The sequence below is a fragment of the Carcharodon carcharias genome, assembly GCF_017639515.1.
Source record: "Carcharodon carcharias isolate sCarCar2 chromosome 29 unlocalized genomic scaffold, sCarCar2.pri SUPER_29_unloc_2, whole genome shotgun sequence".
NCBI classification, from domain to species: Eukaryota; Metazoa; Chordata; class Chondrichthyes; order Lamniformes; family Lamnidae; genus Carcharodon; species Carcharodon carcharias.
Genome location: NW_024470665.1, coordinates 3,912,365 through 3,938,573, shown reverse-complemented (window position 1 = coordinate 3,938,573; position 26,209 = coordinate 3,912,365). Strand labels below are relative to the sequence as shown.

General features: G+C 53.2%; 1 protein-coding gene across 1 annotated transcript in view; it reads right to left on the bottom strand.

Annotated features, from left to right (window-relative positions):
* Nucleotides 1–26,209, bottom strand: part of LOC121274034 (scavenger receptor cysteine-rich type 1 protein M130-like) — a 743,215-nt gene that overhangs the window by 130,622 nt on the left and 586,384 nt on the right. Inside the window, exons 2-3 of the mRNA XM_041181166.1 lie at nucleotides 4,013–4,083; nucleotides 1,693–1,746 (exon numbers count right to left, since the gene is read on the bottom strand). Of these exons, the coding sequence (XP_041037100.1) occupies nucleotides 1,693–1,746; nucleotides 4,013–4,067 (109 nt within the window). The 5' untranslated portion in view covers nucleotides 4,068–4,083. The remainder of the gene's footprint in view (nucleotides 1–1,692; nucleotides 1,747–4,012; nucleotides 4,084–26,209) is intronic.

Below are 26,209 nucleotides of genomic sequence, written 5' to 3'. Positions count from 1 at the left end.
GGCACTCCCTCTATACTGACACTCTGACAGTGCAGCACTCCCTCAGTACTGACCCTCTGACAGTGCAGCACTCCCTCAGTACTGACCATCCCACAGTGCAGCACTCGCTCAGTACTGACCCTCCCACAGTGCAGCACTCCCTCAGTACAGACCCTCCGACAGTGCAGCTCTCCCTCAGTACTGACCCTCTGACAGTGCAGCATTCCCTCAATACTTACCCTCCGACACTGCAGCACTACCTCAGTACTGACCCTCCGACAGTGCAGCATTCCCTCAATACTGACCCTCTGACAGTGCAGCATTCCCTCAGTACTGACCCTCCTACAGTGCAACACTCCCTCAGTACTGACCCTCTGACAGTGCAGCACGCACTCAGTACTGACCCTCTGAAAGGTCAGCACTCCCTCAGTAATAACCCTCCGACAGTGCAGCACTCCCTCAGTACTGACCCTCCGACAGTGCAGCGCTCCCTCAGTACTGACCCTCCGACAGTGCGGCACTCCCTCAGTACTGACCCTCTGACAGTGCAGCACTCCCTCAGTACTGACCCTCTGACAGTGCAGCACTCCCTCAGTACTGACCCTCTGACAGTGCAGCACTCCCTCAGTACTGACCCTCCGACAGAGCAGCACTCCCTCAGTACTGACCCTCCGACAGAGCAGCACTCCCTCAGTACTGACCCTCTGACAGTGCAGTACTCCCTCAGTACAGACCCTCTGACAGAGCAGCACTCCCTCAGTACTGACCCTCCGACAGTGCAGGAAGAACTCATCTGTTGGAGGGAGTGAATGCTTGTGGATCAAGCGGGTCTGCTTTGTCCTGGTGGTGTCGAGCTCCTTGAGTGTTGTGGGAGCTGCACTCATTCAGGCAAGTGGGGAGTATCCCATCACACTCCTGACTTGTGCCTTGTAATTGGTGGACAGGATTTGGTGGATCAGGAGGTGAGTTACTTGCTGCAGGATTCCCAGCCTCTGACCTGATCTTGTAGCCACAGTATTTATATGGCTGGTCCAGTTCAGTTTCTGTTCAATGGTAACCCCCAGGATGTTGATAGTGGGGGATTCAGTTGTGGTAATGTCATTGAATGTCAAGGGGCGATGTTTGGATTCTCTCTTGTTGGAGATGGTCATTACCTGACACTTGTGTGGTGTGAATGTTACTCACCACTTGTCAGCCAAAGTCTGGATATTGTCCAGGTCTTGCTGCATTTGGACATGGACTGTTTCAGTATCTGAGGAGTCGTGAATGGTGCTGAACATTGTGCAACCATCATTGAACATCCCCACTTCTGACCTTATGATGGAAGGAAGGTCATTGATGAAGCAGCTGAAGATGGTTGGGCCGAGGACACTACCCTGAGGGACTCCTGCGGTGATGTCCTGGAGCTGAGATGACTGACCTCCCACAACCACAACCATCTTCCTTTGTGCTGGATATGGCTCCAACCAGCGGAGAGTTTTCCCCCTGATTCCCATTGACTCCAGTTTTGCTGGGGATCCTTGATGCCACACTCGGTCAAATGCTGCCTCGATGTCAAGGACAGTCACTCTCACCTCACCTTAAATACTGAAGAAGTAAAACTGAGTTCTGAACCAGTGAGATCATGTAAAATTGAACCACCTCATAATGATAACAGTAAAACTAAGACCGTGATGGGATCTCTCCCTCCGCTCTAGAATGTGATCGACTCACCCCATCCTATTGAATCCGTGTTGTTGGCAGTCGGACTAGTGGAATTCAGAGCTCCTGAAACATAGATCGGTAAATCGCTTCAACAGTTAGCACAATTATGTCTCGTGTTCAACGGCACCAGTATCTTCACAGAGAGAGGACTTTATTCAATTGATTATATGATGGCTCCTTCCCGAGTGATGTCCTCATTGACCCACCAAGGCTCCTTGGACAGCACCTTCCAAACCCGCGACCTCTACCATCTAGAAGGACAAGGGCAGCAGGCACATGGGGAACACCCCCACCTAGAAGTTCCCCTCCAAGCCCCTCACCATCCTGATTTGGAAATATATTGGCCGTTCCTTCACTGTCGCTGGGACAAATCCCTGGTACTCCCTCCCTAACAGTATTTACACCACATGGACTGCTGCGGTTCAAGAAGGCAGCTCACCCACCACCTTCTCAAGGGGCAATTAGGGATGGGCGATAAATGCTGGTCCAGTCAGCGCAAACCACATCCCATGAATGAATTTAAAAAAAGGAAAAGAATGGCAGAGGTCACCTGACTACAGAAAGCCAGATAGGACATGTAGTGCCAATTGCATTCAAAAACCCATACATCCCCCTTTCCCTAGCAAACAGAATTGTTTGGGTTTGAAATGCAATGGAAGCCTCAATACTGTCCATCTGACAGTGCAGCACTCCCTCAGTAATGACTCTCTGACAGTGCAGCACTCCCTCAGTACTGACCCTCTGACATTGCAGCACTCACTCAGTACTGACCATCTGACAGTGCAGCACTCCCTCAGTACTGACCCTCTGACAGTGCAGTGCTCCTTCAGCACTGACCCTCTGACAGGGCAGCATTCCCTCAGTACTGACCCTCTGACAGTGCAGCACTCTCTCAGTACTGGCCTCCGACAGTGCGGCACTCCCTCAGTACTGACCCTCTGACAGTGCAGCGCTCCCTCAGTAATGACCCTCTGACAGTGCAGCGCTCCCTCAGTACTGACCCTCTGACAGTACAGCGCTCCCTCAGTACTGACCCTCTGACAGTGCAGCACTCCCTCAGTACTGACCCTCTGACTGTGCAGCACTCCCTCAGTACTGACCCTCCGACAGTGCAGCACTCCCTCAGTACTGACCCTCCCACAGTGCAGCACTCCCTCAGTACTGACCCTCCCACAGTGCAGCACTCCCTCAATACTGACCCTCCGACACTGCAGCACTCATCAGTACTGACCCTCCGACAGTGCCACATTCCCTCAGTACTGACCCACTGACAGAGCAGCAGTCCCTCAGTGCTGATCCTCTGACAGTGCAGCACTCCCTCAGTAGTGACCCTCCGACAGTGCGGCATTCCCTCAGTACTGACCCTCCGTCAGTGCAGCACTCCCTCAGTTCTCACCCTCTGACAGTGCACCACTCCCTCCGTACTGACCCTGCGACAGTGCAGCCCTCCCTCAATACTGACCCTCCAACTGTGCTGCACTCCCTCAATACTGACCCTCCGACAGTGAGGTGCTCCCTCAGTACTGTCCCTTGGACAGTGCAGCACTCCCTCAGTACTGACCATCCATCAGTGCAGCGCTGCCTCAGTATTGACCGTCCAACTGTGCAGCACTCCCTCAGTACTGACCCTCCAACAGTACAGCACTCCCTCAGTACTGACCCTCCGACATTGAGCTTTTCCCTCAGCACTACCAGTCCGACAGGAAAGCACTTCCTCAATACTGATCCTCCGACAGTGCAGCACTCCCTCAGCACTACCACTCCGACAGTGCAGCACTCCCTCAGTACTGACCCTCGACATTGCAGCACTCCCTCAGTACTGACCCTCCGACAGTGCAGCACTCCCTCAGTACTGACCCTCCGATAGTGCAGCGCTCCCTCTGTACTGACCCTCCGACAGTGCAGCACTCCCTCAGTACTGACACTCCGATAGTGCAGCGCTCCCTCTGTACTGACCCTCCGACAGTGCAGCACTCCCTCAGTACTGACCCTCCGACAGTGCAGCACTCCCTCAGTACTGACCCTCCGACAGTGCAGCGCTCCCTCAGTACTGACCCTCCGACAGTGCGGCACTCCCTCAGTACTGACCCTCTGACAGTGCAGCACTCCCTCAGTACTGACCCTCCGACAATGCGGCACTCACTGAGCACTGACCCTCCCACAGTGCCGTGCTCCGTATTTGCCGCTAATGGATGTTTTATGTTTCTGTAACCCAACGGATTCTCAGCTAAATTTATTCATTGTAGAGAATAACGTAAGGGCACTATATTGAATTAAGTTAAATATTGGCAAGCTTTTGAGTTTGGAACAATTGTCTTAAAGTCCTTACCTGTGGCTCCCAGCATGGCAACAACCTGGAAAATCACCAACATCTTTATCTGCATCCCAGTGCCTGTTTGTCTAGAAAATAGAGAGAGAGAGTGTTTCATTACTCAGGTTAGGCTCTGGGCTAGGGTGAGGGGGTAGCGGTAGCGTCCTGGTCAATGTCTCAGTGTCAGCCTCAGTGAGGTTAGCGTCTGATGGGATCGATGTGAGGGTCCCCAGAGTCTGCGACCGTCAATGTCAGGGGTCGTAGGCATCAGCAAACATCATGCTATATTCCTGTTTGAGGGAGTCTTACCCCCTCTGCTAGCCCTTAGTGCGCCAGATGATCTTCTGGGAACAGAGAGTGAAGAAGAGAGAGAGAGAGGGAGTGACAGGGAGAGATAGAGAGGGAAGGGGTGAGAGAGAGGGAGAGACAGAATGAGAGAGATAAGGAAGAGAATGTTGGAGAGAGACAGAGCTGGAGAGAAAGAGACAGAGAGGGACAGAGAGAGACAGAGAGAGAAAGAAAGAGAGAGAGAGGTAGGAAGAGATAGGAAGAGAGAGATAGGGAGAGAGAGAGAGAAGGAGAGAGAGACAGAGACAGAGAGAGATAAGGAAGAGAATGTTGGAGAGAGACAGAGCTGGAGAGAAAGAGATAGAGAGGGACACAGAGAGACAGAGAGAGAAAATAAGAGAGAGAGAGATAGGAAGAGATAGGAAGAGAGAGATAGAGAGAGAGGGAGAGAGAGACAGAGACGGAGGGAGATAAGGAAGAGAATGTTGGAGAGAGACAGAGCTGGAGAGAAAGAGACAGAGAGGGACAGAGAGAGACAGAGATAGAAAGAAAGAGAGAGGTAGGAAGAGAGAGATAAGGATAGAGAGAAAGGGACAGAGAGAGAGAAAGAGAGATAGAGAGAGAGAAAGAAAGAGAGAGAGATCGGAAAGAGAGGGAGTGAGAGACAGAGATGGAGAGATAAGGATGGCGAAAAGAGAGAAAGAGAGTGAGATATAGGGATAGAGAGAGAGAAGACAGAGACAGAGATGGAGAGAGAAAGTGGGAGAGAGAGAAAGGGTGAGACAAAATGAATAAAGAGAGATGGGAAGAGATAGAAACAGGGAAAAGTGTAAACATATGTGAGAGAGAGAAGAGTCCACACAGACTATGGATAGTATGAACATACTGGCTTAAGTAGTTTCACAAATGATCTAAGATCAGACCCGTGAGGGAGGGGAGTAGGCCACTCAGCCCATTGTGCCTGTGCTAGCTCTTTGACAGATCTATCCAATTAGTCCCCACTCTCCCCCCCCCCGACGACCTCTTTCCCCTATAGACCTGCAAATGTTTCAAGTATTTCTCCAATTCCCCCTTTGGGAAGCTCCTATTGAATCTGCTTCCACCGCCCTTTCAGGCAGCGCCTTCCAGATCACAGCAACTCGCTGTGTGTCAAAAAAAAATCCTCCTCATCTCCCCCTCTGGTAGCATAAGGGTCTGGCGTAGTAAGGGTTAATGTGGCACCGAGTGTAGTACCACCCACAGCGTGATGTAAAGGAGCACACAACCTGAGTCTCGAGGTTAGCCTTGGATTGGACAGAGACCTGTGTAGAAACAAGCATGGAGACAGCTCCTAGCTTAGACTACACTCTGTGTAGATGTACATCGTTATGTGCTGCCAATAAACGCTTAATGTTCAACTTTACAAAGGCTTAGAACCTCTTTGTGAGAACCACTGGGCAACACACAACATCCACTGGGGGAAAAAAAACACAGAACCTCACAGAAGCTGGAGCTGGAGAAATTCAAAGGCTTGGAGGGTTAAAAACCAAACTAGCAACCCCACCACCACCCCCCCCCCAAAAAAAAGCAACCCTCAGATATGGTGGGGGGAGCCCAGAAAAAGGCGACTGCTAAAGAAAAAAGAAAAAAATCTTCAAAGACAAGAATCGGAGAAACCGTTGCATAAGGAGGCAGCGAAAACCCGACAAGGCTCAGTGAGGCAAAGCGTACGGCGGCGCCCCATCTTGGATTTCCTCACAGCGTTCAAAGCTGGAATGCGGGATTGGGGGCGGCGCTGGGGGTGGGGCCGGGTGGGGGGTAGTTGGTTGGTGGGGGAAGGGGGTGTTGGTGAAGAAATTATTAAATGTCCACTGATCAAAAATCAACTTCACCAGACCGGTTCAGACTGACCCCTGGGCCAGACTGAACACAAAATTGTCCACCTCGGAGAAGGAGAAGGTTTTTAAATCACCAGAGCACATTGGGTAGGAAATCGGAAGTCCGGATGAATATGCTTTAATGCCGGCTAATTGCTGAAGGAAGACATTTTGTCAAAGCTTTTAATCTGGGATTCATCAGGACAATTGCAAAAATACCCATGTCAGGGGAAGCAACAACTTTATACTCTATGGGTCATTGTTTCTCCTGACATTGCTATTCTTACAATTATCCTGATGAGAATCTTCGACAAAATGTCTTTTTTCAGCAATATCCAGCATTAAAGCATATTAATCCGGACTTCTGATTTCCTACCTGATGTGCTCTGGTGATTTACAATTTCTCTTTTCTCAAATACTCAATGCCTGTACGATCAAACAACTATTTTCAAATCAGATAGGTGACCTTACCGATGAAGTATTCCAAATGCAATGTAACGATGAACCCTTGCCCAGCTTCGATTAAAAAGCTTTGACTCTAATCCTTGAGTGGTGAAGCGTACAGAGCTTAAAAAGAGGAACAGCAAACCCCCAGTAAAGCAGCGAAAGAGCAAACCACATGATGGTGACGGAGAGTCAGAGAACCGAGGATGCAGGGTCTAGTGTAAATGAGAGACTTCAAGATAATAATATTCATTTTAAAAAGTGCTACAGAAATTAATGGGGCTTAAAGTATATAAGTCCCCTGGACCTGGTGATCTACATCCCAGATTGTTGAAAGAGGTGGCTGTAAAGATAGTAGATCTCAGCTCCTGACTGCCTTACAGCTTTGGTTTAAACATGGACAAAAGAGCTAAACTGAAGTGATGATAAGAGTGACTGCCTTTGAGACACCAAGTGTAGCATCATGGAGCCCCAGCAAAGCTGAAGTCAATGGGAATCAGGGGGAAAACTCTCCGCTGGTTGGAGTCATACCCAGCACAAAGGAAGATGGTTGTGGTTGTTGGAGGTCAGTCATCTCAGCTCCAGGACATCACTGCAGGAGTTCCTCAGGGTAGTGTCCTAGGCCCAACCATCTTCAGCTGCTTCATCAATGACCTTCCTTCCATCATAAGGTCAGAAGTGGGAATATTCGCTGATGATTGCACAATGTTCAGCACCATTCACAACTCCTCAGATACTGAAGCAGACCATGTCCAAATGCAGCAAGACCTGGACAATATCCAGGCTTGGGGCTGACAAGTGGTAAGTAACATTCTCACCACACAAGTGTCAGGCAATGACCATCTCCAACAAGAGAGAATCTAACCATCACCCCTTGACATTCAATGACATTACCATCACTGAACCCCCGTTATTAACATCCTGGAGGTTACCATTGACCAGAAACTGAACGGGACTAACCATATAAAATACTATGGCTACAAGAGCAGGTCAGAGACTGGGAATCCTGCAGTGAGTAACTCACCTCCTGACCCCCCAAAGCCTATCCACCATCTACAAGGCACAAGTCAGGAGTGTGATGGGATACTCCCCACTTGCCTGGATGAGTGCAGCTCCCACAACACTAAAGAAGCTCAACAACATCCAGGACAAAGCAGCCCCGCCACTCCCTCCACCACCGACGCACAGTAGCAGCAGTGTGTGTACCATCTACAAGATGCACTGCAGCAACTCACCAAGGCTCCTTCGACAGCACCTACCAAACCCACAACCACTACCATCTAGAAGGACAAGGGCAGCAGACACATGGGGAACACCACCACCTGGAGGTTCCTCTCCAAGTCACTCATTGTGAAGATGGATGTGATTGTTTTTAATATTTTGGGAATATGGTAGTTTACTGTAAAGAAGGATGTGTGTGTGCGTGCTCGTGTGTGTGTGTGTGTGTGTGTGTGTGTGTGTGTGTGTGTCTATGTCCATAATTAATTAAACAGGGAGAAGATTCATAGAGACAGCTTCTCTGTGGGGCCTGAGAGATGAAAGGTACAGGTGCTGGATGCACACACGTGTAATGAGGGGTTATAGCGAAGCTGAATGTATGGGTAAATAGGTTGGGTTTTAAAATTTGCATTAGGTGATCAGTAAGGACTTGACATTTCAGCTGTTGAATTTCAAAGGGGGTTTAGAAGTACAAAGGAACTTTTATGACTTACAAATGTTTCATAAGTAGACAAGGGAGGGTTATTAAACTCTATTTTACCTGACAGTCGAGGCAATGGGAATGCCAGAAAGGTTTTTATATTTTGGAAATGTTGAGTTTAAAAAGGTGTTTGAGAGCAATGGAATCTAAGATGAAAGGGACAAAGATGTTTAAGGAAAGATGCTTAGTTGAATTAGGTTGGCTGTGTGTGGGGGATGTCCTGAGACCAGCTCTGTGCTGAGCGAAGGTTTGAAATTCGAAACAGCCATCCAGTCAAACCAGTATCAGTCTTTGCTTTCAGAGATCAGTTTGTTTTCTGAACTTTCTTGGATTTCCACAGTAGAGTGGAAGAGAGTGAGAAGTCATGTGGGGTGCCTTTATTAAAGCGGCAGCAGTTTTTTTGCTTTGGGTAATATTACTGGATTTTTATGGTTAATAATCCATAGGGAAGCTGTTGCCAAGAAGTCTGACCAAATGGGTTTTCTGCTGTGCGTTTAGTAACTGTGTAATTTTAATCTTGTGTGTTTAATTGTTTTGTTTCTTCTTGTTAATAAATCTTTTAATTTTAAAATCCTACTGGGATTCTCTGCTTCTGCGATCAGTAGTTTTCCCCTTGTTTCAAAAATGCAAAAAAAAAAACACGTTATGATCAGTAAGACAAGTTTCCCTCTGAGATTAAGTCTGCTCAACAAGTAACATCGGCTGTGGACGTAACACCCCCAAGTAGCACCGGCCACAAGAAATTGAGTTTGACATCCAGTTTGAAAGGGAGAAGAGTGGGTCAAAGACTAGTATTTTAAACTTAAATAAGGGCAACTATGTGGGCATTAAAGCTGAGCTAGCTGAAGTGAACAGGGATACTCGGTTAGGGAGAATAGATCAATAGCGAAGCAGTGTCAGACATTTAAGGGGGTATTTCAGAAGACGAATATTCCTAATAAAGAAAAACTCTAAAGGCAGAAACCACCGTCTGGGGTTAACTGGAGAAGTTAGGGAAAGCATCAAATGAAGGAAAAAGCATGTAACTGAGAGAGAGAGGCAGAGCGAGAGAGAGAGAGCCAGAGAGAGAGAGACAGAGAGGGGCAGAGTGGGAAACAGAGAAAGAGAGAGAGCTAGAGACAGAGATAGAGACAGACAGCGAGAGAGAGAGACAGAGAGAGAGAGAGACAGAGAGAGAGACAGAGAGAAAGAGAGAAACCCCCAGGTGACTGTTCATCTTTATCTTACTGTTGGTCTATGGAATGGAGAAATTATGAAGCATAGCAGGGAGGAAATGTATTTAGTCTAAATTTAGACTCATATTCTTTAATCATTTTGAAATATCCTTCTGAAAAACTTATGTTGATAAACATTCTCTTCCTGAGATAAGATATCACTGCTACCTTTCACAGGCAGTTTAACTCATTCTTTTAACGAGAATTTCCTCCCCCTCTCTCACCCAGTCTCATAGTGAGAGACTCCACAACGGGGTTACTTTCAAAGGGAGAGGAATCACTACCTTCAATTCACCATATAGTAGAATAAAAACACAACAGTTAGACTCACTCACTCACCCAGTCTCTCTCTCTCCCTCTACCTCATCCCCTCTAGCTCTCTCACCGAGTCCCTCTCTCTCGCTCAAACAGTCCCACTCTCTCTCTCAACCAGTCCCTCTCTCTCTCTCTCAACCAGTCCCTCTCTCTCTCTCTTACCCAAGCCATCTCTCTCCCTCTACCTCCTCCCCTCTCTCTCTCTCAACCAGTCCCTCTCTCTATATCAACCAGTCCCTCTCTCTATCTCTCAACCAGTCCCTCTCTCTCTCACCCAGTCCCTCTCTCTCGCTCTCTCACCCAATCCCTCTCACTCTCTCACCCAGTCTCTCTCTACCCCATCCTCTCTCACTCTCTCACCCAGTCTCTCACTCTCTCTCTACCTCATCTTCTCTCGCTCTCTCACCCAGTCCCTCTCTCTGTCCCACTCACACAGTCCCTCTCTCTCTCTCTCACCCAGTCCATCTCTCTGTCCCTCTACCTCATCCCCCTCTCTCTCTCAACCATTCCCGCTCTCTCTCAACAAGTCTCTCTCTCTCTCCCTCTAACTCATCCCCTCTCGCTCTCTCATCCAGTCCCTCTCTGTGTCTCTCAACCAGTCCCTCTATCTCTCTCTCAACCAGTCCCACTATCTCTCTCTCAACCAGTCTATCTCTCTCTCTCACACAGTCCCTCTCTCTCTCTCAACCAGTCCCTCTCTCACACACCCAGTACTTCTCTCTCTCTCTCCCCGTCCCTCTCTCTCTCATCCAGTCCCTCTCTCTCTCTCTCTCTCACCCAGTCCCTTGCTCTCTCATCCAGTCCCTCTCTCTCTCACCCAGTCCCTCTCTCTCTCCCTCTACCACATCCCTCTCGCTCTCTCACCCAGTCCCTCTCTCTCTCTCTCACCCAGTCTCTCTCTCTCACCCAGTCTCTCTCTCTCTCTCTCTCTCTCACCCAGACTCTCTCTCGCTCTCTCACCCAGTCCCTCTCTCTCTCACCCAGTCTCTCTCTCTCTCTCACCCAGTCTCTCACTCTCTCACCCAGTCTCTCTCTCTCTCTCACCCAGTCTCTCTCTCTCTCACCCAGTCTCACTTTCTCTCTCAACCAGTCCCTCCCTCTCTCTCTCGCCCAGTATCTCTCTCTCTCAACCACTGCCTCTCTCTCTCTCTCGCCCAGTATCTCTCTCTCTCAACCACTGCCTCTCTCTCTCTCTCTCACCCAGTCTCTCTCTCTCTCTCTCTTTCACCCAGACTCTCTCTCTCTCTCTCACCCAGTCCCTCTCTCCCTCTATCGCCCAGTCTCTCTCTCTCTCTCAACCAGTCTCTCTCTCTCTCTCAACCAGTCCCTCTCTCTCTCTCTCGCCCAGTATCTCTCTCTCTCAACCACTGCCTCTCTCTCTCTAACCCAGTCTCTCTCTCTCTCTCTCACCCAGTCTCTCTCTCTCTCTCTCTCACCCAGTCCCTCTCTCTCTCTCACCCAGACTGTCTCTCTCTCTCTCTCTCACCCAGTCCCTCTCTCTCTCTCTCTCACCCAGTCCCTCTCTCTCTCTCTCTCACCCAGTCCCCCTCTCTCTCTCTCACCCAGTCTCTCTCTCTCTCTCACCCAGTCCCCCTCTCCCTCTCTCACCCAGTCCCCCTCTCTCTCTCTCACCCAGTCTCTCTCTCATTCTCTCTCACCCAGTCTCTCTCTCTCTCTCACCCAGACTCTCTCTCTCTCTCACCCAGTCCCCCTCTCCCTCTCTCACCCAGTCCCCCTCTCTCTCTCTCACCCAGTCTCTCTCTCTCTCTCTCACCCAGTCCCTCTCTCTCTCTCTCTCACCCAGTCTCTCTCTCTCTCTCTCACCCAGTCCTTCTCTCTCTCTCTCACCCAGTCTCTCTCTCTCTCTCTCACCCAGTCCCTCTCTCTCTCTCTCTCACCCAGTCCCACTCTCTCTCTCTCACCCAGTCCCTCTCTCTCTCTAACCCAGTCCCTCTCTCTCTCTCTCACCCAGTCCCTCTCTCTCTCTCTCTCACCCAGTCCCTCTCTCTCTCTCTCACCCAGACCCTCTCTCTCTCTCTCTCACCCAGTCTCTCTCTCTCTCTCTCACCCAGTCCCTCTCTCTCTCTCTCACCCAGACCCTCTCTCTCTCTCTCTCACCCAGTCTCTCTCTCTCTCTCTCACCCAGTCCCCCTCTCCCTCTCTCACCCAGTCCCTCTCTCTCTCTCACCCAGTCCCTCTCTCTCTCTCTCACCCAGTCCCTCTCTCTCTCTCTCTCACCCAGTCCCTCTCTCTCTCTCTCACAGTCCCTCTCTCTCTCTCTCTCACCCAGTCTCTCTCTCTCTCTCTCACCCAGTCCCCCTCTCCCTCTCTCACCCAGTCCCTCTCTCTCTCTCACCCAGACCCTCTCTCACTCTCTCACCCAGTCCCTCTCTCTCTCTCTCTCACCCAGTCCCAATCTCCCTCTCTCTCATCCAGTCTCTCTCTCTCTCACCCAGTCCCTCTCTCTCTCTCTCTCACCCAGACTCTCACTCTCTCTCTCACCCAGTCCCTCTCTCTCTCTCTCTCACCCAGTCTCTCTCTCTCTCTCTCTCTCACCCATTCCCTCTCTCTCTCTCTCACCCAGTCTCTCTCTCTCTCTCACCCAGTCTCTCTCTCTCTCTCTCACACTGTCTCTCCCTCTCTCTCACCCAGTCTCTCTCTCTCTCTCACCCAGTCCCTCTCTCTCTCTCTCTCTCACCCAGTCTCTCTCTCTCTCTCACCCAGTCTCTCTCTCTCTCTCTCACACAGTCTCTCTCTCTCTCTCACCCAGTCTCTCTCTCTCTCTCTCTCTCACCCATTCCCTCTCTTTCTCTCTCACCCAGTCTCTCTCTCTCTCACCCAGTCCCTCTCTCTCTCTCTCTCACCCAGTCTCCCTCTCTCTCTCTCACCCAGTCCCTCTCTCTCTCTCTCTCACCCAGTCTCTGTCTCTCTCTCACCCAGACTATCTCTCTCTCTCACCCAGTCCCTCTCTCTCTCTCTCACCCAGTCTCTCTCCCTCTCTCACCCAGTCCCTCTCTCTCTCTCTCACCCAGTCTCTCTCTCTCTCTCACCCAGACTCTCTCTCTCTCTCACCCAGTCCCTCTCTCTCTCTCTCTCACCAGGTCTCTCTCTCTCTCTCACCCAGTCCCTCTCTCTCTCTCTCTCACCCAGTCTCTCTCTCTCTCTTTCACCCAGTCCCTCTCTCTCTCTCTCTCACCCAGTCTCTCTCTCTCTCTCTCACCCAGTCCCTCTCTCTCTCTCTCTCTCACCCAGTCTCTCTCTCTCTCTTTCACCCAGTCCCTCTCTCTCTCTCTCTCAGCCAGTCTCTCTCTCTCTCTCTCACCCAGTCCCTCTCTCTCTCTCTCTCACCCAGTCTCTCTCTCTCTCACTCACCCAGTCCATCTCTCTCTCTCTCACCGAGTCTCTCTCTCTCTCTCTCACCCAGTCCCTTTCTCTCTCTCTCTCACCCAGTCCCTCTCTCTCTCTCTCTCACCCAGTCCCTCTCTCTCTCTCTCACCCAGTCCCTCTCTCTCTCTCTCTCACCCAGTCCCTCTCTCTCTCTAACACAGTCCCTCTCTCTGTCTCACCCAGTCCCTCTCTATCTCTCACCCAGTCCCTCTCTCTCTCTCTCTCACCCAGTCCCTCTCTCTCTCTCACCCAGTCCCTCTCTCTCTCTCTCTCATCCAGTCAATCTCTCTCTCTCACCCAGTCTCTCTCTCTCTCACACCCAGTCCCTCTCTCTCTCTCTCTCACCCAGTCTCTCTCTCTCTCTCACCCAGTCCCTCTCTCTCTCTCTCTCACCCAGTCCCTCTCTCTCTCTCTCTCATCCAGTCCCTCTCTCTCTCTCTCTCACCCAGTCCCTCTCTCTCTCTCTCTCACCCAGTCCCTCTCTCTCTCTCTCTCATCCAGTCCCGCTCTCTCTCTCTCACCCCGTCCCTCTCTCTCTCTCTCATCCAGTCCCTCTCTCCCTCTCTCTCTCTCACCCAGTCCCTCTCTCTCTCTCTCTCATCCTGTCCCTCTCTCTCTCTCTCTCTCTCACCAGGTCCCTCTCTCTCTCTCTCACCCAGTCCCTCTCTCTCTCTCTCTCACCCAGTCCCTCTCTCTCTCTCTCTCATCCAGTCCCTCTCTCTCTCTCTCATCCAGTCTCTCTCTCTCTCTCTCTCACCCAGTCCCTCTCTCTCTTTCTCTCTCTCACCCAGTCCCTCTCTCTCTCTCTCACACAGTCCCTCTCTCTCTCTCTCACCAAGTCCCTCTTTCTCTCTCTCTCACCCAGTCCCTCTCTCTCTCTCTCTCACCCAGTCCCTCGCTCTCTCTCTCTCACCCAGTCTCTCTCTCTCTCTCTCTCACCCAGTCCCTCTCTCTCTCTCTCTCACCCAGTCCCTCTCTCTCTCACACACAGTCTCTCTCTCTCTCTCTCACCCAGTCCCTCTCTCTCTCTCTCTCACCCAGTCCCTCTCTCTCTCTCTCTCACCCAGTCCCTCTGTCTCTCTCGCTCACCCAGTCAATCTCTCTCTCTCCCTCATCCAGTCCCTCTCTCTCTCTCTCTCTCACCCAGTACCTCCCTCTCTCTCACCCAGTCCCTCTCTCTATCTCTCTCACCCAGTCCCTCTCCCTCTCTCTCTCACCCAGTCTCTCTCTCTCTCTCTCTCACCCAGTCCCTCTCTCTCTCTCTCGCTCACCCAGTCCCTCTCTCTCTCTCTCTCTCTCACCCAGTCCCTCCCTCTCTCTCACCCAGTCCCTCTCTCTATCTCTCTCACCCAGTCCCTCTCTCTCGCTCTCACCCAGTCCCTCTCTCTATCTCTCTCACCCAGTCCCTCTCTCTCTCTCTCTCTCAACCAGTCTCTCTCTCTCTCTCTCTCACCCACTCCCTCTCTCTCTCTCTCTCTCACCCAGTCCCTCTCTCTCTCTCTCACCCAGTCCATCTCTCTCTCTCTCACCCAGTCCCTGTCTCTCTCTCTCACCCAGTCCCTCTCTCTCTCTCTCTCTCACCCAGTCCCTCTCTCTCTCTCTCTCTCTCTCACCCAGTCACTCTCTCTCTCTCTCTCACCCAGTCCCTTTCTCTCTCTCTCTCCCAGTCCCTCTCTCTCTCTCTCACCCAGTCTCTCTATCTCACTCACCCAGTCCCTCTCTCTCTCTCTCTCACCCAGTCCCTCTCTCTCTCTCACCCAGTCCCTCTCTCTCTCTCACCCAGTCTCTCTCTCTCTCTCTCACAGAGTCTCTCTATCTCTCACCCAGTCCCTCTCTCTCTCTCTCACCCAGTCCCTCTCTCTCTCTCTCACCCAGTCCCTCTCTCTCTCTCACCCAGTCCCTCTCTCTCTCTCTCACCCAGTCCCTCTCTCTCTCTCTCTCTCACCCAGTCCCTCTCTCTCTCTCTCACCCAGTCCCTCTCTCTCTCTCTCACCGAGTCCCTCTCTCTCTCTCTCTCTCACAGAGTCTCTCTCTCTCTCACCCAGTTCCTCTCTCTCTCTCTCACCCAGTTCCTCTCTCTCTCTCTCTCACCCAGTCCCTCTCTCTCTCTCACCCAGTCCCTCTCTCTCTCTCTCAACCAGTCCCTCTCTCTCTCACGCAGTCCCTCTCTCTCTCTCTCACCCAGTCCCTCTCTCTCTCTCTCACCCAGTCCTTCTCTCTCTCTCTCACCCAGTCCCTATCTCTCTCTCACGCCGTCCCTCTCTCTCTCTCTCACCCAGTCTCTCTCTCTCTCTCACGCCGTCCCTCTCTCTCTCTCTCACCCAGTCTCTCTCTCTCTTTCACCCAGTCCCTCTCTCTCTCTCACCCAGTCCCTCTCTCTCTCTCTCACCCAGTCCCTCTCTCTCTCTCTCATCCAGTCCCTCTCTCTCTCTCTCATCCAGTCCCTCTCTCTCTGTCTCTCACCCAGTCCCTCTCTCTCTCTCTCTCATCCAGTCCCTCTCTCTCTCTCTCATCCAGTCTCTCTCTCTCTCTCTCTCACCCAGTCCCTCTCTCTCTTTCTGTCTCTCACCCAGTCCCTCTCTCTCTCTCTCACACAGTCCCTCTCTCTCTCTCTCACCCAGTCCCTCTTTCTCTCTCTCTCACCCAGTCCCTCTCTCTCTCTCTCTCACCCAGTCCCTCGCTCTCTCTCTCTCACCCAGTCTCTCTCTCTCTCTCTCTCACCCAGTCCCTCTCTCTCTCTCTCTCACCCAGTCCCTCTCTCTCTCACACACAGTCTCTCTCTCTCTCTCTCACCCAGTCCCTCTCTCCCTCTCTCTCACCCAGTCCCTCTCTCTCTCTCTCTCACCCAGTCCCTCTCTCTCTCACACACAGTCTCTCTCTCTCTCTCTCACCCAGTCCCTCTCTCCCTCTCTCTCACCCAGTCCCTCTCTCTCTCTCTCTCACCCAGTCCCTCTGTCTCTCTCGCTCACCCAGTCAATCTCTCTCTCTCCCTCATCCAGTCCCTCTCTCTCTCTCTCTCTCACCCAGTACCTCCCTCTCTCTCACCCAGTCCCTCTCTCTATCTCTCTCACCCAGTCCCTCTCCCGCTCTCTCTCACCCAGTCTCTCTCTCTCTCTCTCTCACCCAGTCCCTCTCTCTCACTCTCGCTCACCCAGTCCCTCTCTCTCTCTCTCTCTCTCACCCAGTCCCTCCCTCTCTCTCACCCAGTCCCTCTCTCTATCTCTCTCACCCGGTCCCTCTCTCTCGCTCTCACCCAGTCCCTCTCTCTATCTCTCTCACCCAGTCCCTCTCTCTCTCTCTCTCTCACCCAGTCCCTCTCTCTCTCTCTCACCCAGTCCATCTCTCTCTCTCTCACCCAGTCCCTCTCTCTCTCTCTCTCACCCAGTCTCTCTCTCTCTCTCTCTCTCACACAGTCCCTCTCTCACTCTCTCTCTCTCACCCAGTCCCTGTCTCTCTCTCTCACCCAGTCCCTCTCTCTCTCTCTCTCTCACCCAGTCCCTCTCTCTCTCTCTCTCTCTCTCACCCAGTCACTCTCTCTCTCTCTCTCACCCAGTCCCTCTCTCTCTCTCTCTCTCCCCCAGTCCCTCTCTCTCTCTCTCACCCAGTCTCTCTATCTCACTCACCCAGTCCCTCTCTCTCTCTCTCTCACACAGTCCCTCTCTCTCTCTCACCCAGTCCCTCTCTCTCACTCACCCAGTCCCTCTCTCTCTCTCTCTCTCACCCAGTCCCTCTCTCTCTCTCTCACCCAGTCCCTCTCTCTCTCTCACCCAGTCCCTCTCTCTCTCTCTCTCTCACACAGTCCCTCTCTCTCTATCTCACCCAGTCCCTCTCTCTCTCTCACCCAGTCCCTCTCTCTCTCTCTCTCACCCAGTCCCTCTCTCTCTCCCTCTCTCACCCAGTCCCTCTCTCTCTCTCTCACCCAGTCTCTCTCTCTCTCTCTCTCACCCAGTCCCTCTCCCTCTCTCACCCAGTCCCTCTCTCTCTCTCTCACCCAGTCCCTCTCTCTCTCTCACCCAGTCTCTCTCTCTCTCTCACAGAGTCTCTCTCTCTCTCACCCAGTCCCTCTCTCTCTCTCTCACCCAGTCCCTCTCTCTCTCTCTCATCCAGTCCCTCTCTCTCTCTCACCCAGTCCCTCTCTCTCTCTCTCACCCAGTCCCTCTCTCTCTCTCTCTCTCACCCAGTCCCTCTCTCTCTCTCTCACCCAGTCCCTCTCTCTCTCTCTCACCCAGTCCCTCTCTCTCTCTCTCTCTCACAGAGTCTCTCTCTCTCTCACCCAGTCCCTCTCTCTCTCTCTCACCCAGTTCCTCTCTCTCTCTCTCTCACCCAGTCCCTCTCTCTCTCTCACCCAGTCCCTCTCTCTCTCTCTCAACCAGTCCCTCTCTCTCTCACGCAGTCCCTCTCTCTCTCTCTCACCCAGTCCCTCTCTCTCTCTCTCACCCAGTCCTTCTCTCTCTCTCTCACCCAGTCCCTATCTCTCTCTCACGCCGTCCCTCTCTCTCTCTCTCACCCAGTCCCTCTCTCTCTCTCTCACGCCGTCCCTCTCTCTCTCTCTCACCCAGTCTCTCTCTCTCTTTCACCCAGTCCCTCTCTCTCTCTCACCCAGTCCCTCTCTCTCTCTCTCACCCAGTCCCTCTCTCTCTCTCTCACAGAGTCTCTCTCTCTCTCACCCAGTCCCTCTCTCTCTCTCTCACCAAGTCCCACTCTCTCTCTCACCCAGTCCCTCTCTCTCTCTCTCTCACCAAGTCCCTCTCCCTCTCTCACCCAGTCCCTCTCTCTCTCTCACCGAGTCCCTCTCTCTCTCTCACCCAGTCTCTCTCTCTCTCTCTCACCCAGTACCTCTCTCTCTCTCTCTCACCCAGTCCCTCTCTCTCTCTCTCTCACCGAGTCCCTCTCTCTCTCTCACCCAGTCTCACTCTCTCTCTCTCACCCAGTCCCTCTCTTTCTCTCTCTCTCTCACCCAGTCCCTCTCTCTCTCTCTCACGCAGTCCCTCTCTCCCTCTCTCACCCACACTCTCTCTCTCTCTCACCCAGTCCCTCTCTCTCTCTCTCTCCCACACTCTCTCTCTCTCTCACCCAGTCCCTCTCTCTCTCTCTCACCCACACTCACTCTCTCTCTCACCCAGTCCCCCTCTCTCTACCTCGCCCAGTTCCTCTCTCTCTCTCTCACTCAATCCCTCTCTCTCTCTCTCTGACCCAGTCACTCTCTATCTCTCTCTCACCCAGTCCCAGTCTCTCTCTCTCTCACCCAGTCCCTCTCTCTCTCTCTCTTACCCAGTCTCTCTCTCTCTCTCTCTCTCACCCAGTCCCTCTCTCTCTCTCACCCAGTCCCTTTCTCTCTCTCTCTCAGCCAGTCCCTCTCTCTCTCTCTCTCACCCAGTCCCTCTCTCTCTCTCTCTCACCCAGTCCCTCTGTCTCTCTCTCACGCAGTCCCTCTCTCTCTCTCTCACCCACACTCTCTCTCTCTTTCACCCAGTCCCTCTCTCTCTCTCTCACCCACACTCTCTCTCTCTTTCACCCAGTCCCTCTCTCTCTCTCTCACCCACACTCTCTCTCTCTCTCACCCAGTCCCTCTCTCTCTCTCTCACCCACAATCACTCTCTCTCTCACCCAGTCCCTCTCTCTCTCTCTCACCCACACTCTCTCTCTCTCACCCAGTCCCTCTCTCTCTCTCTCACCCACACTCACTCTCTCTCTCACCCAGTCCCTCTCTCTCTCTCTCACCCACACTCTCTCTCTCTCACCCAGTCCGCCTCTCTCTACCTCGCACAGTTCCTCACTCTCTCTCTCACTCAATCCCTCTCTCTCTCTCTCTCACCCAGTCCCTCTCTCTCTCTCTCTCACCCAGTCCCTCGCTCTCTCTCTCACCCAGTCCCTCGCCCGCTCTCTCACCCAGTCTCTCTCTCTCTCTCTCTCACCCAGTCCCTCGCTCTCTCTCTCACCCAGTCCCTTGCTCTCTCTCTCTCACCCAGTCCCTCTCTCTCTCTCTCACCCAGTCTCTCTCTCTCTCTCTCTCACCCAGTCCCTCTCTCTCTCTCTCACCCAGTCTCTCTCTCTCTCTCACCCAGTCCCTTTCTCTCTCTCTCTCACCCAGTTCCTCTCTCTCTCTCTCTCACCCAGTCCCTCTCTCTCTCTCTCTGACCCAGTCACTCTCTCTCTCTCTCTCACGCAGTCCCTCTCTCTCTCTCTCACCCACACTCTCTCTCTCTTTCACCCAGTCCCTCTCTCTCTCTCTCAAGCACACTCTCTCTCTCTCACCCAGTCCCTCTCACTCTCTATCACCCACACTCACTCTCTCTCTCACCCAGTCCCTCTCTCTCTCTCTCACCCACACTCTCTCTCTCTCTCACCCAGTCCCTCTCTCTCTCTCAACCAGTCACCCTCTCTCTACCTCGCCCAGTTCCTCTCTCTCTCTCTCACCCAATCCCTCTCTCTCTCTCTCTGACCCAGTCACTCTCTATCTCTCTCTCACCCAGTCCCAGTCTCTCTCTCTCTCACCCAGTCCCTCTCTCTCTCTCTCTCAGCCAGTCCCTCTCTCTCTCTCACCCAGTCTCTCTCGCTCTCTCTCTCACCCAGTCCCTCGCTCTCTCTCAACCAGTCCCTCTCTCTCTCACTCTCACCCAGTCCCTCTCTCTCTCTCACCCAGTCCCTCTCTCTCTCCCTCTCCCTCATCCCCTCTCACTCTCTCATCCAGTCCCTCTCTCTCTCTCTCATCCAGTCCCTCTCTCTCTCTCTCACCCAGTCCCTCTCTCTCTCTCTCATCCAGTTCCTCTCCCTCTCTCTCAAGCACACTCTCTCTCTCTCTCACCCAGTCCCTCTCTCTCTCTCAAACAGTCACCCTCTCTCTACCTCGCCCAGTTCCTCTCTCTCTCTCTCACTCAATCCCTCTCTCTCTCTCTCTGACCCAGTCACTCTCTATCTCTCTCTCACCCAGTCCCTCTCTCTCTCTCTCTCAGCCAGTCCCTCTCTCTCTCTCTCACCCAGTCTCTCTCGCTCTCTCTCTCACCCAGTCCCTCGCTCTCTCTCAACCAGTCCCTCTCTCTCTCACTCTCACCCAGTCCCTCTCTCTCTCTCACCCAGTCCCTCTCTCTCTCTCACCCAGTCCCTTTCTCTCTCTCTCTCAGCCAGTCCCTCTCTCTCTCTCTCTCACCCAGTCCCTCTCTCTCTCTCTCTCGCCCAGTCCCTCTGTCTCTCTCTCACGCAGTCCCTCTCTCTCTCTCTCACCCACACTCTCTCTCTCTTTCACCCAGTCCCTCTCTCTCTCTCTCACCCACACTCTCTCTCTCTCTCACCCAGTCCCTCTCTCTCTCTCTCACCCACAATCACTCTCTCTCTCACCCAGTCCCTCTCTCTCTCTCTCACCCACACTCTCTCTCTCTCACCCAGTCCCTCTCTCTCTCTCTCACCCACACTCACTCTCTCTCTCACCCAGTCCCTCTCTCTCTCTCACACCCACACTCTCTCTCTCTCACCCAGTCCCCCTCTCTCTACCTCGCCCAGTTCCTCTCTCTCTCTCTCACTCAATCCCTCTCTCTCTCTCTCACCCAGTCCCTCTCTCTCTCTCTCTCACCCAGTCCCTCGCTCTCTCTCTCACCCAGTCCCTCGCTCTCTCTCTCACCCAGTCTCTCTCTCTCTCTCTCTCACCCAGTCCCTCGCTCTCTCTCTCACCCAGTCCCTCGCTCTCTCTCTCTCACCCAGTCTCTCTCTCTCTCTCTCTCACCCAGTCTCTCTCTCTCTCTCACCCAGTCTCTCTCTCTCTCTCTCTCACCCAGTCCCTCTCTCTCTCTCTCACCCAGTCTCTCTCTCTCTCTCACCCAGTCCCTTTCTCTCTCTCTCTCACCCAGTTCCTCTCTCTCTCTCTCTCACCCAGTCCCTCTCTCTCTCTCTCTGACCCAGTCACTCTCTCTCTCTCTCTCACGCAGTCCCTCTCTCTCTCTCACCCACACTCTCTCTCTCTTTCACCCAGTCCCTCTCTCTCTCTCTCAAGCACACTCTCTCTCTCTCTCACCCAGTCCCTCTCACTCTCTATCACCCACACTCACTCACTCTCTCACCCAGTCCCTCTCTCTCTCTCTCACCCACACTCTCTCTCTCTCTCTCACCCAGTCCCTCTCTCTCTCTCAACCAGTCACCCTCTCTCTACCTCGCCCAGTTCCTCTCTCTCTCTCTCACTCAATCCCTCTCTCTCTCTCTCTGACCCAGTCACTCTCTATCTCTCTCTCACCCAGTCCCAGTCTCTCTCTCTCTCACCCAGTCCCTTTCTCTCTCTCTCTCAGCCAGTCCCTCTCTCTCTCTCACCCAGTCTCTCTCGCTCTCTCTCTCACCCAGTCCCTCGCTCTCTCTCAACCAGTCCCTCTCTCTCTCACTCTCACCCAGTCCCTCTGTCTCTCTCACCCAGTCCCTCTCTCTCTCCCTCTCCCTCATCCCCTCTCACTCTCTCATCCAGTCCCTCTCTCTCTCTCTCATCCAGTCCCTCTCTCTCTCTCTCACCCAGACCCTCTCTCTCTCTCTCATCCAGTTCCTCTCTCTCTCTCTCAAGCACACTCTCTCTCTCTCTCAACCAGTCCCTCTCTCTCTCTCAACCAGTCACCCTCTCTCTACCTCGCCCAGTTCCTCTCTCTCTCTCTCACTCAATCCCTCTCTCTCTCTCTCTGACCCAGTCACTCTCTAACTCTCTCTCACCCAGTCACTCTCTCTCTCTCTCTCAGCCAGTCCCTCTCTCTCTCTCTCACCCAGTCTCTCTCGCTCTCTCTCTCACCCAGTCCCTCGCTCTCTCTCAACCAGTCCCTCTCTCTCTCACTCTCACCCAGTCCCTCTCTCTCTCTCACCCAGTCCATCTCTCTCTCCCTCTACCTCATCCCCTCTCACTCTCTCATCCAGTCCCTCTCTCTCTCTCTCATCCAGTCCCTCTCCCTCTCTCTCACCCAATCCCTCTCTCTCTCTCTCATCCAGTTCCTCTCTCTCTCTCTCATCCAGTCCCTCTCTCTCTCTCTCACCCAGTCCCTCTCTCTCTCTCATCCAGTCCCTCTCTCTCTGTCTCACCCAGTCCCTCTCTCTCTCTCACATCCAGTTCCTCTCTCTCTCTGTCCTCCAGTCCCTCTCTCTCTCTCTCACCCAGTCCCTCTCTCTCTCTCTCATCCAGTCCCTCTCTCTCTCTCTCATCCAGTCCCTCTCTCTCTCTCTCACCCACACTCTCTCTCTCTCTCACCCAGTCCCTCTCTCTCTATCACCCACACTCACTCACTCTCTCACCCAGTCCCTCTCTCTCTCTTTCACCCACACTCTCTCTCTCTCTCTCTCACCCAGTCCCTCTCTCTCTCTCAACCAGTCCTCCTCTCTCTACCTCGCCCAGTTCCTCTCTCTCTCTCTAACTCAATCCCTCTCTCTCTCTCTCTCTGACCCAGTCACTCTCTATCTCTCTCTCACCCAGTCCCTCTCTCTCGCTCTCTCAGCCAGTCCCTCGCTCTCTCTCTCACCCAGTCCCTCTCTCTCTCTCTCACCCAGTCTCTCTCTCTCTCTCTCTCACCCAGTCCCTCTCTCTCTCTCTCACCCAGTCGCTCCCTTTCTCTCTCACCCAGTCCCTCTCTCTCTCTCTCACCCAGTCCCTCTCTCTCCTTCTCTCTCTCACCCAGTCCCTCTCTCTCTCTCGCACCCCTTCGCTCCCCTTTCTCTCTCACCCAGTCCCTCTCTCTCTCTCTCACCCAGTCCCTCTCTCTCTCTCTCTCTCTCACCCAGTCCCTCTCTCTCTCTCTCACACAGTCCCTCTCTCTCTCTCTCACCCACAAACTCTCTCTCTCTCACGCAGTCCCTCTCTCTCTCTCTCACCCACACTCACTCTCTCTCTCACCCAGTCCCTCTCTCTCTCTCTCACCCACACTCTCTCTCTCTCTCTCACCCAGTCTCTCTCTCTCTCTCACCCAGTCCCTCTCTCTCTCTCACCCAGTCTCTGTCTCTCTCTCACCCAGTCCCTCTCTCTCTCTCAACCAGTCCCCCTCTCTCTACCTCGCCCAGTTCCTCTCTCTCTCTCTCTCACCCAGTGTCTCTCTCTCTCTCTCACCCAGTCCCTCGTTCTCTCTCTCACCCAGTCCCTCTCTCTCTCTCTTACCCAGTGTCTCTCTCTCTCTCTCACCCAGTCCCTCGTTCTCTCTCTCACCCAGTCCCTCGCTCTCTCTCAACCAGTCCCTCTCTCTCTCACTCTCACCCAGTCCCTCGCTCTCTCTCAACTAGTCCCTCTCTCTCTCACTCTCACCCAGTCCCTCTCTCTCTCTCATCCAGTCCCTCTCTCTTTCTCTCATCCAGTCTCCCTCTCTCTCTCTCACCCATTCCCTCTCTCTCTCCCTCTACCTCATCCCCTCTCGCTCTCTCATCCAGTCCCTCTCTCTCTCTCTCATCCAGTCCCTCTCTCTCTCTCTCACACGGTCTCTCTCTTTCTCTCACTCAATCCCTCTCTCTCTCTCTCTGACCCAGTCACTCTCTATCTCTCTCTCACCCAGTCCCTCTCTCTCTCTCTCTCAGCCAGTCCCTCTCTCTCTCTCTCACCCAGTCTCTCTCGCTCTCTCTCTCACCCAGTCCCTCGCTCTCTCTCAACCTTTCCCTCTCTCTCTCACTCTCACCCAGTCCCTCTCTCTCTCTCACCCAGTCCCTCTCTCTCTCCCTCTTCCTCATCCCCTCTCACTCTCTCATCCAGTCCCTCTCTCTCTCTCTCATCCAGTCCCTCTCACTCTCTCTCACCCACACTCTCTCTCTCTCTCACCCAGTCCCCCTCTCTCTCTCAACCAGTCCCCCTCTCTCTACCTCGCCCAGTTCCTCTCTCTCTCTCTCACTCAATCCCTCTCTCTCTCTCTCTCTGACCCAGTCACTCTCTATCTCTCTCTCACCCAGTCCCTCTCTCTCTCTCTCTCAGCCAGTCCCTCGCTCTCTCTCTCACCCAGTCCATCTCTCTCTCTCTCACCCAGTCCCTCTCTCTCTATCACCCACACACACTCTCTCTCTCACCCAGTCCCTCTCTCTCTCTCTCTCAGCCAGTCCCTCGCTCTCTCTCTCACCCAGTCTCTCTCTCTCTCTCTCACCCAGTCCCTCTCTCTCTCTCTCACCCAGTCCCTCTCTCTCTCTCTCACCCAGTCCCTCTCTCTCTTTCTCTCTCTCACCCAGTCCCTCTCTCTCTCTCGCACCCCTTCGCTCCCTTTCACTCTCATCCAGTCCCTCTCTCTCTCTCTCACCCAGTCCCTCTCTCTCTCTCTCACCCAGTCCCTCTCTCTCTCTCTCTCTCACCCAGTCCCTCTCTCTCTCTCTCACACAGTCCCTCTCTCTCTCTCTCACCCACAAACTCTCTCTCTCTCACCCAGTCCCTCTCTCTCTCTCTCACCCACACTCTCTCTCTCTCTCTCACCCAGTCCCTCTCTCTCTCTCACCCAGTCCCTCTCTCTCTCTCTCACCCACAAACTCTCTCTCTCTCACCCAGTCCCTCTCTCTCTCTCACCCAGTCCCTCTCTCTCTCTCTCACCCACAAACACTCTCTCTCTCACCCAGTCCCTCTCTCTCTCTCTCTCACCCAGTCCCTCTCTCTCTCTCTCTCTCACCCAGTCCCTCTCTCTCTCTCTCACACAGTCCCTCTCTCTCTCTCACCCACAAACTCTCTCTCTCTCACCCAGTCCCTCTCTCTCTCTCTCACCCACACTCACTCTCTCTCACCCAGTCCCTCTCTCTCTCTCTCACCCACACTCTCTCTCTCTCTCTCACCCAGTCCCTCTCTCTCTCTCACCCAGTCCCTCTCTCTCTCTCTCACCCACAAACTCTCTCTCTCTCACCCAGTCCCTCTCTCTCTCTCTCACCCACACTCACTCTCTCTCTCACCCAGTCCCTCTCTCTCTCTCTCACCCACACTCTCTCTCTCTCTCTCACCCAGTCTCTCTCTCTCTCTCACCCAGTCCCACTCTCTCTCTCTCACCCACACTCTCTCTCTCTCTCTCACCCAGTCTCTCTCTCTCTCTCAACCAGTCCCCCTCTCTCTACCTCACCCAGTTCCTCTCTCTCTCTCTCTCACCCAGTCCCTCTCTCTCTCTCTCACCCAGTGTCTCTCTCTCTCTCTCACCCAGTCCTTCGTTCTCTCTCTCACCCAGTCCGTCGCTCTCTCTCAACCAGTCCCTCTCTCTCTCACTCTCACCCAGTCCCTCTCTCTCTCTCATCCAGTCCCTCTCTCTTTCTCTCATCCAGTCTCCCTCTCTCTCTCTCACCCATTCCCTCTCTCTCTCCCTCTACCTCATCCCTTCTCGCTCTCTCATCCAGTCCCTCTCTCTCTCTCTCATCCAGTCCCTCTCTCTCTCTCTCACATGGTCTCTCTCTTTCTCTCACCCAGTCCCTCTCTCTCTCTCTCTCTCACCCAGTCCCTCTCTCTCTCTCTCTCTCTCTCACCCAGTCCCTCTCTCTCTCTCTCTCTCACCCAGTCCCTCTCTCTCTCTCTCTCCCAGTCCCTCTCTCTCTCTCTCACCCAGTCTCTCTATCTCACTCACCCAGTCCCTCTCTCTCTCTCTCTCACCCAGTCCCTCTCTCTCTCTCTCACCCAGTCCCTCTCTCTCTCTCTCACCCAGTCCCTCTCTCTCTCTCTCTCACCCAGTCCCTCTCTCTCTCTCTCACCCAGTCCCTCTCACTCTCTCTCACCCAGTCTCTCTCTCTCTCTCTCACCCAGTCCCTCTCTCTCTCTCTCTCACCCAGTCCCTCTCTCTCTCTCATCCAGTCCCTCTCTCTTTCTCTCATCCAGTCTCCCTCTCTCTCTCTCACCCATTCCCTCTCTCTCTCCCTCTACCTCATCCCCTCTCGCTCTCTCATCCAGTCCCTCTCTCTCTCTCTCATCCAGTCCCTCTCTCTCTCTCTCTCACCCAGTCTCTCTCTCTCTCTCTCTCACCGAGTCCCTCTCTCTCTCTCACCCAGTCTCTCTCTCTCTCTCTCACCCAGTCCCTCTCTTTCTCTCTCTCTCTCACCCAGTCCCTCTCTCTCTCTCTCACGCAGTCCCTCTCTC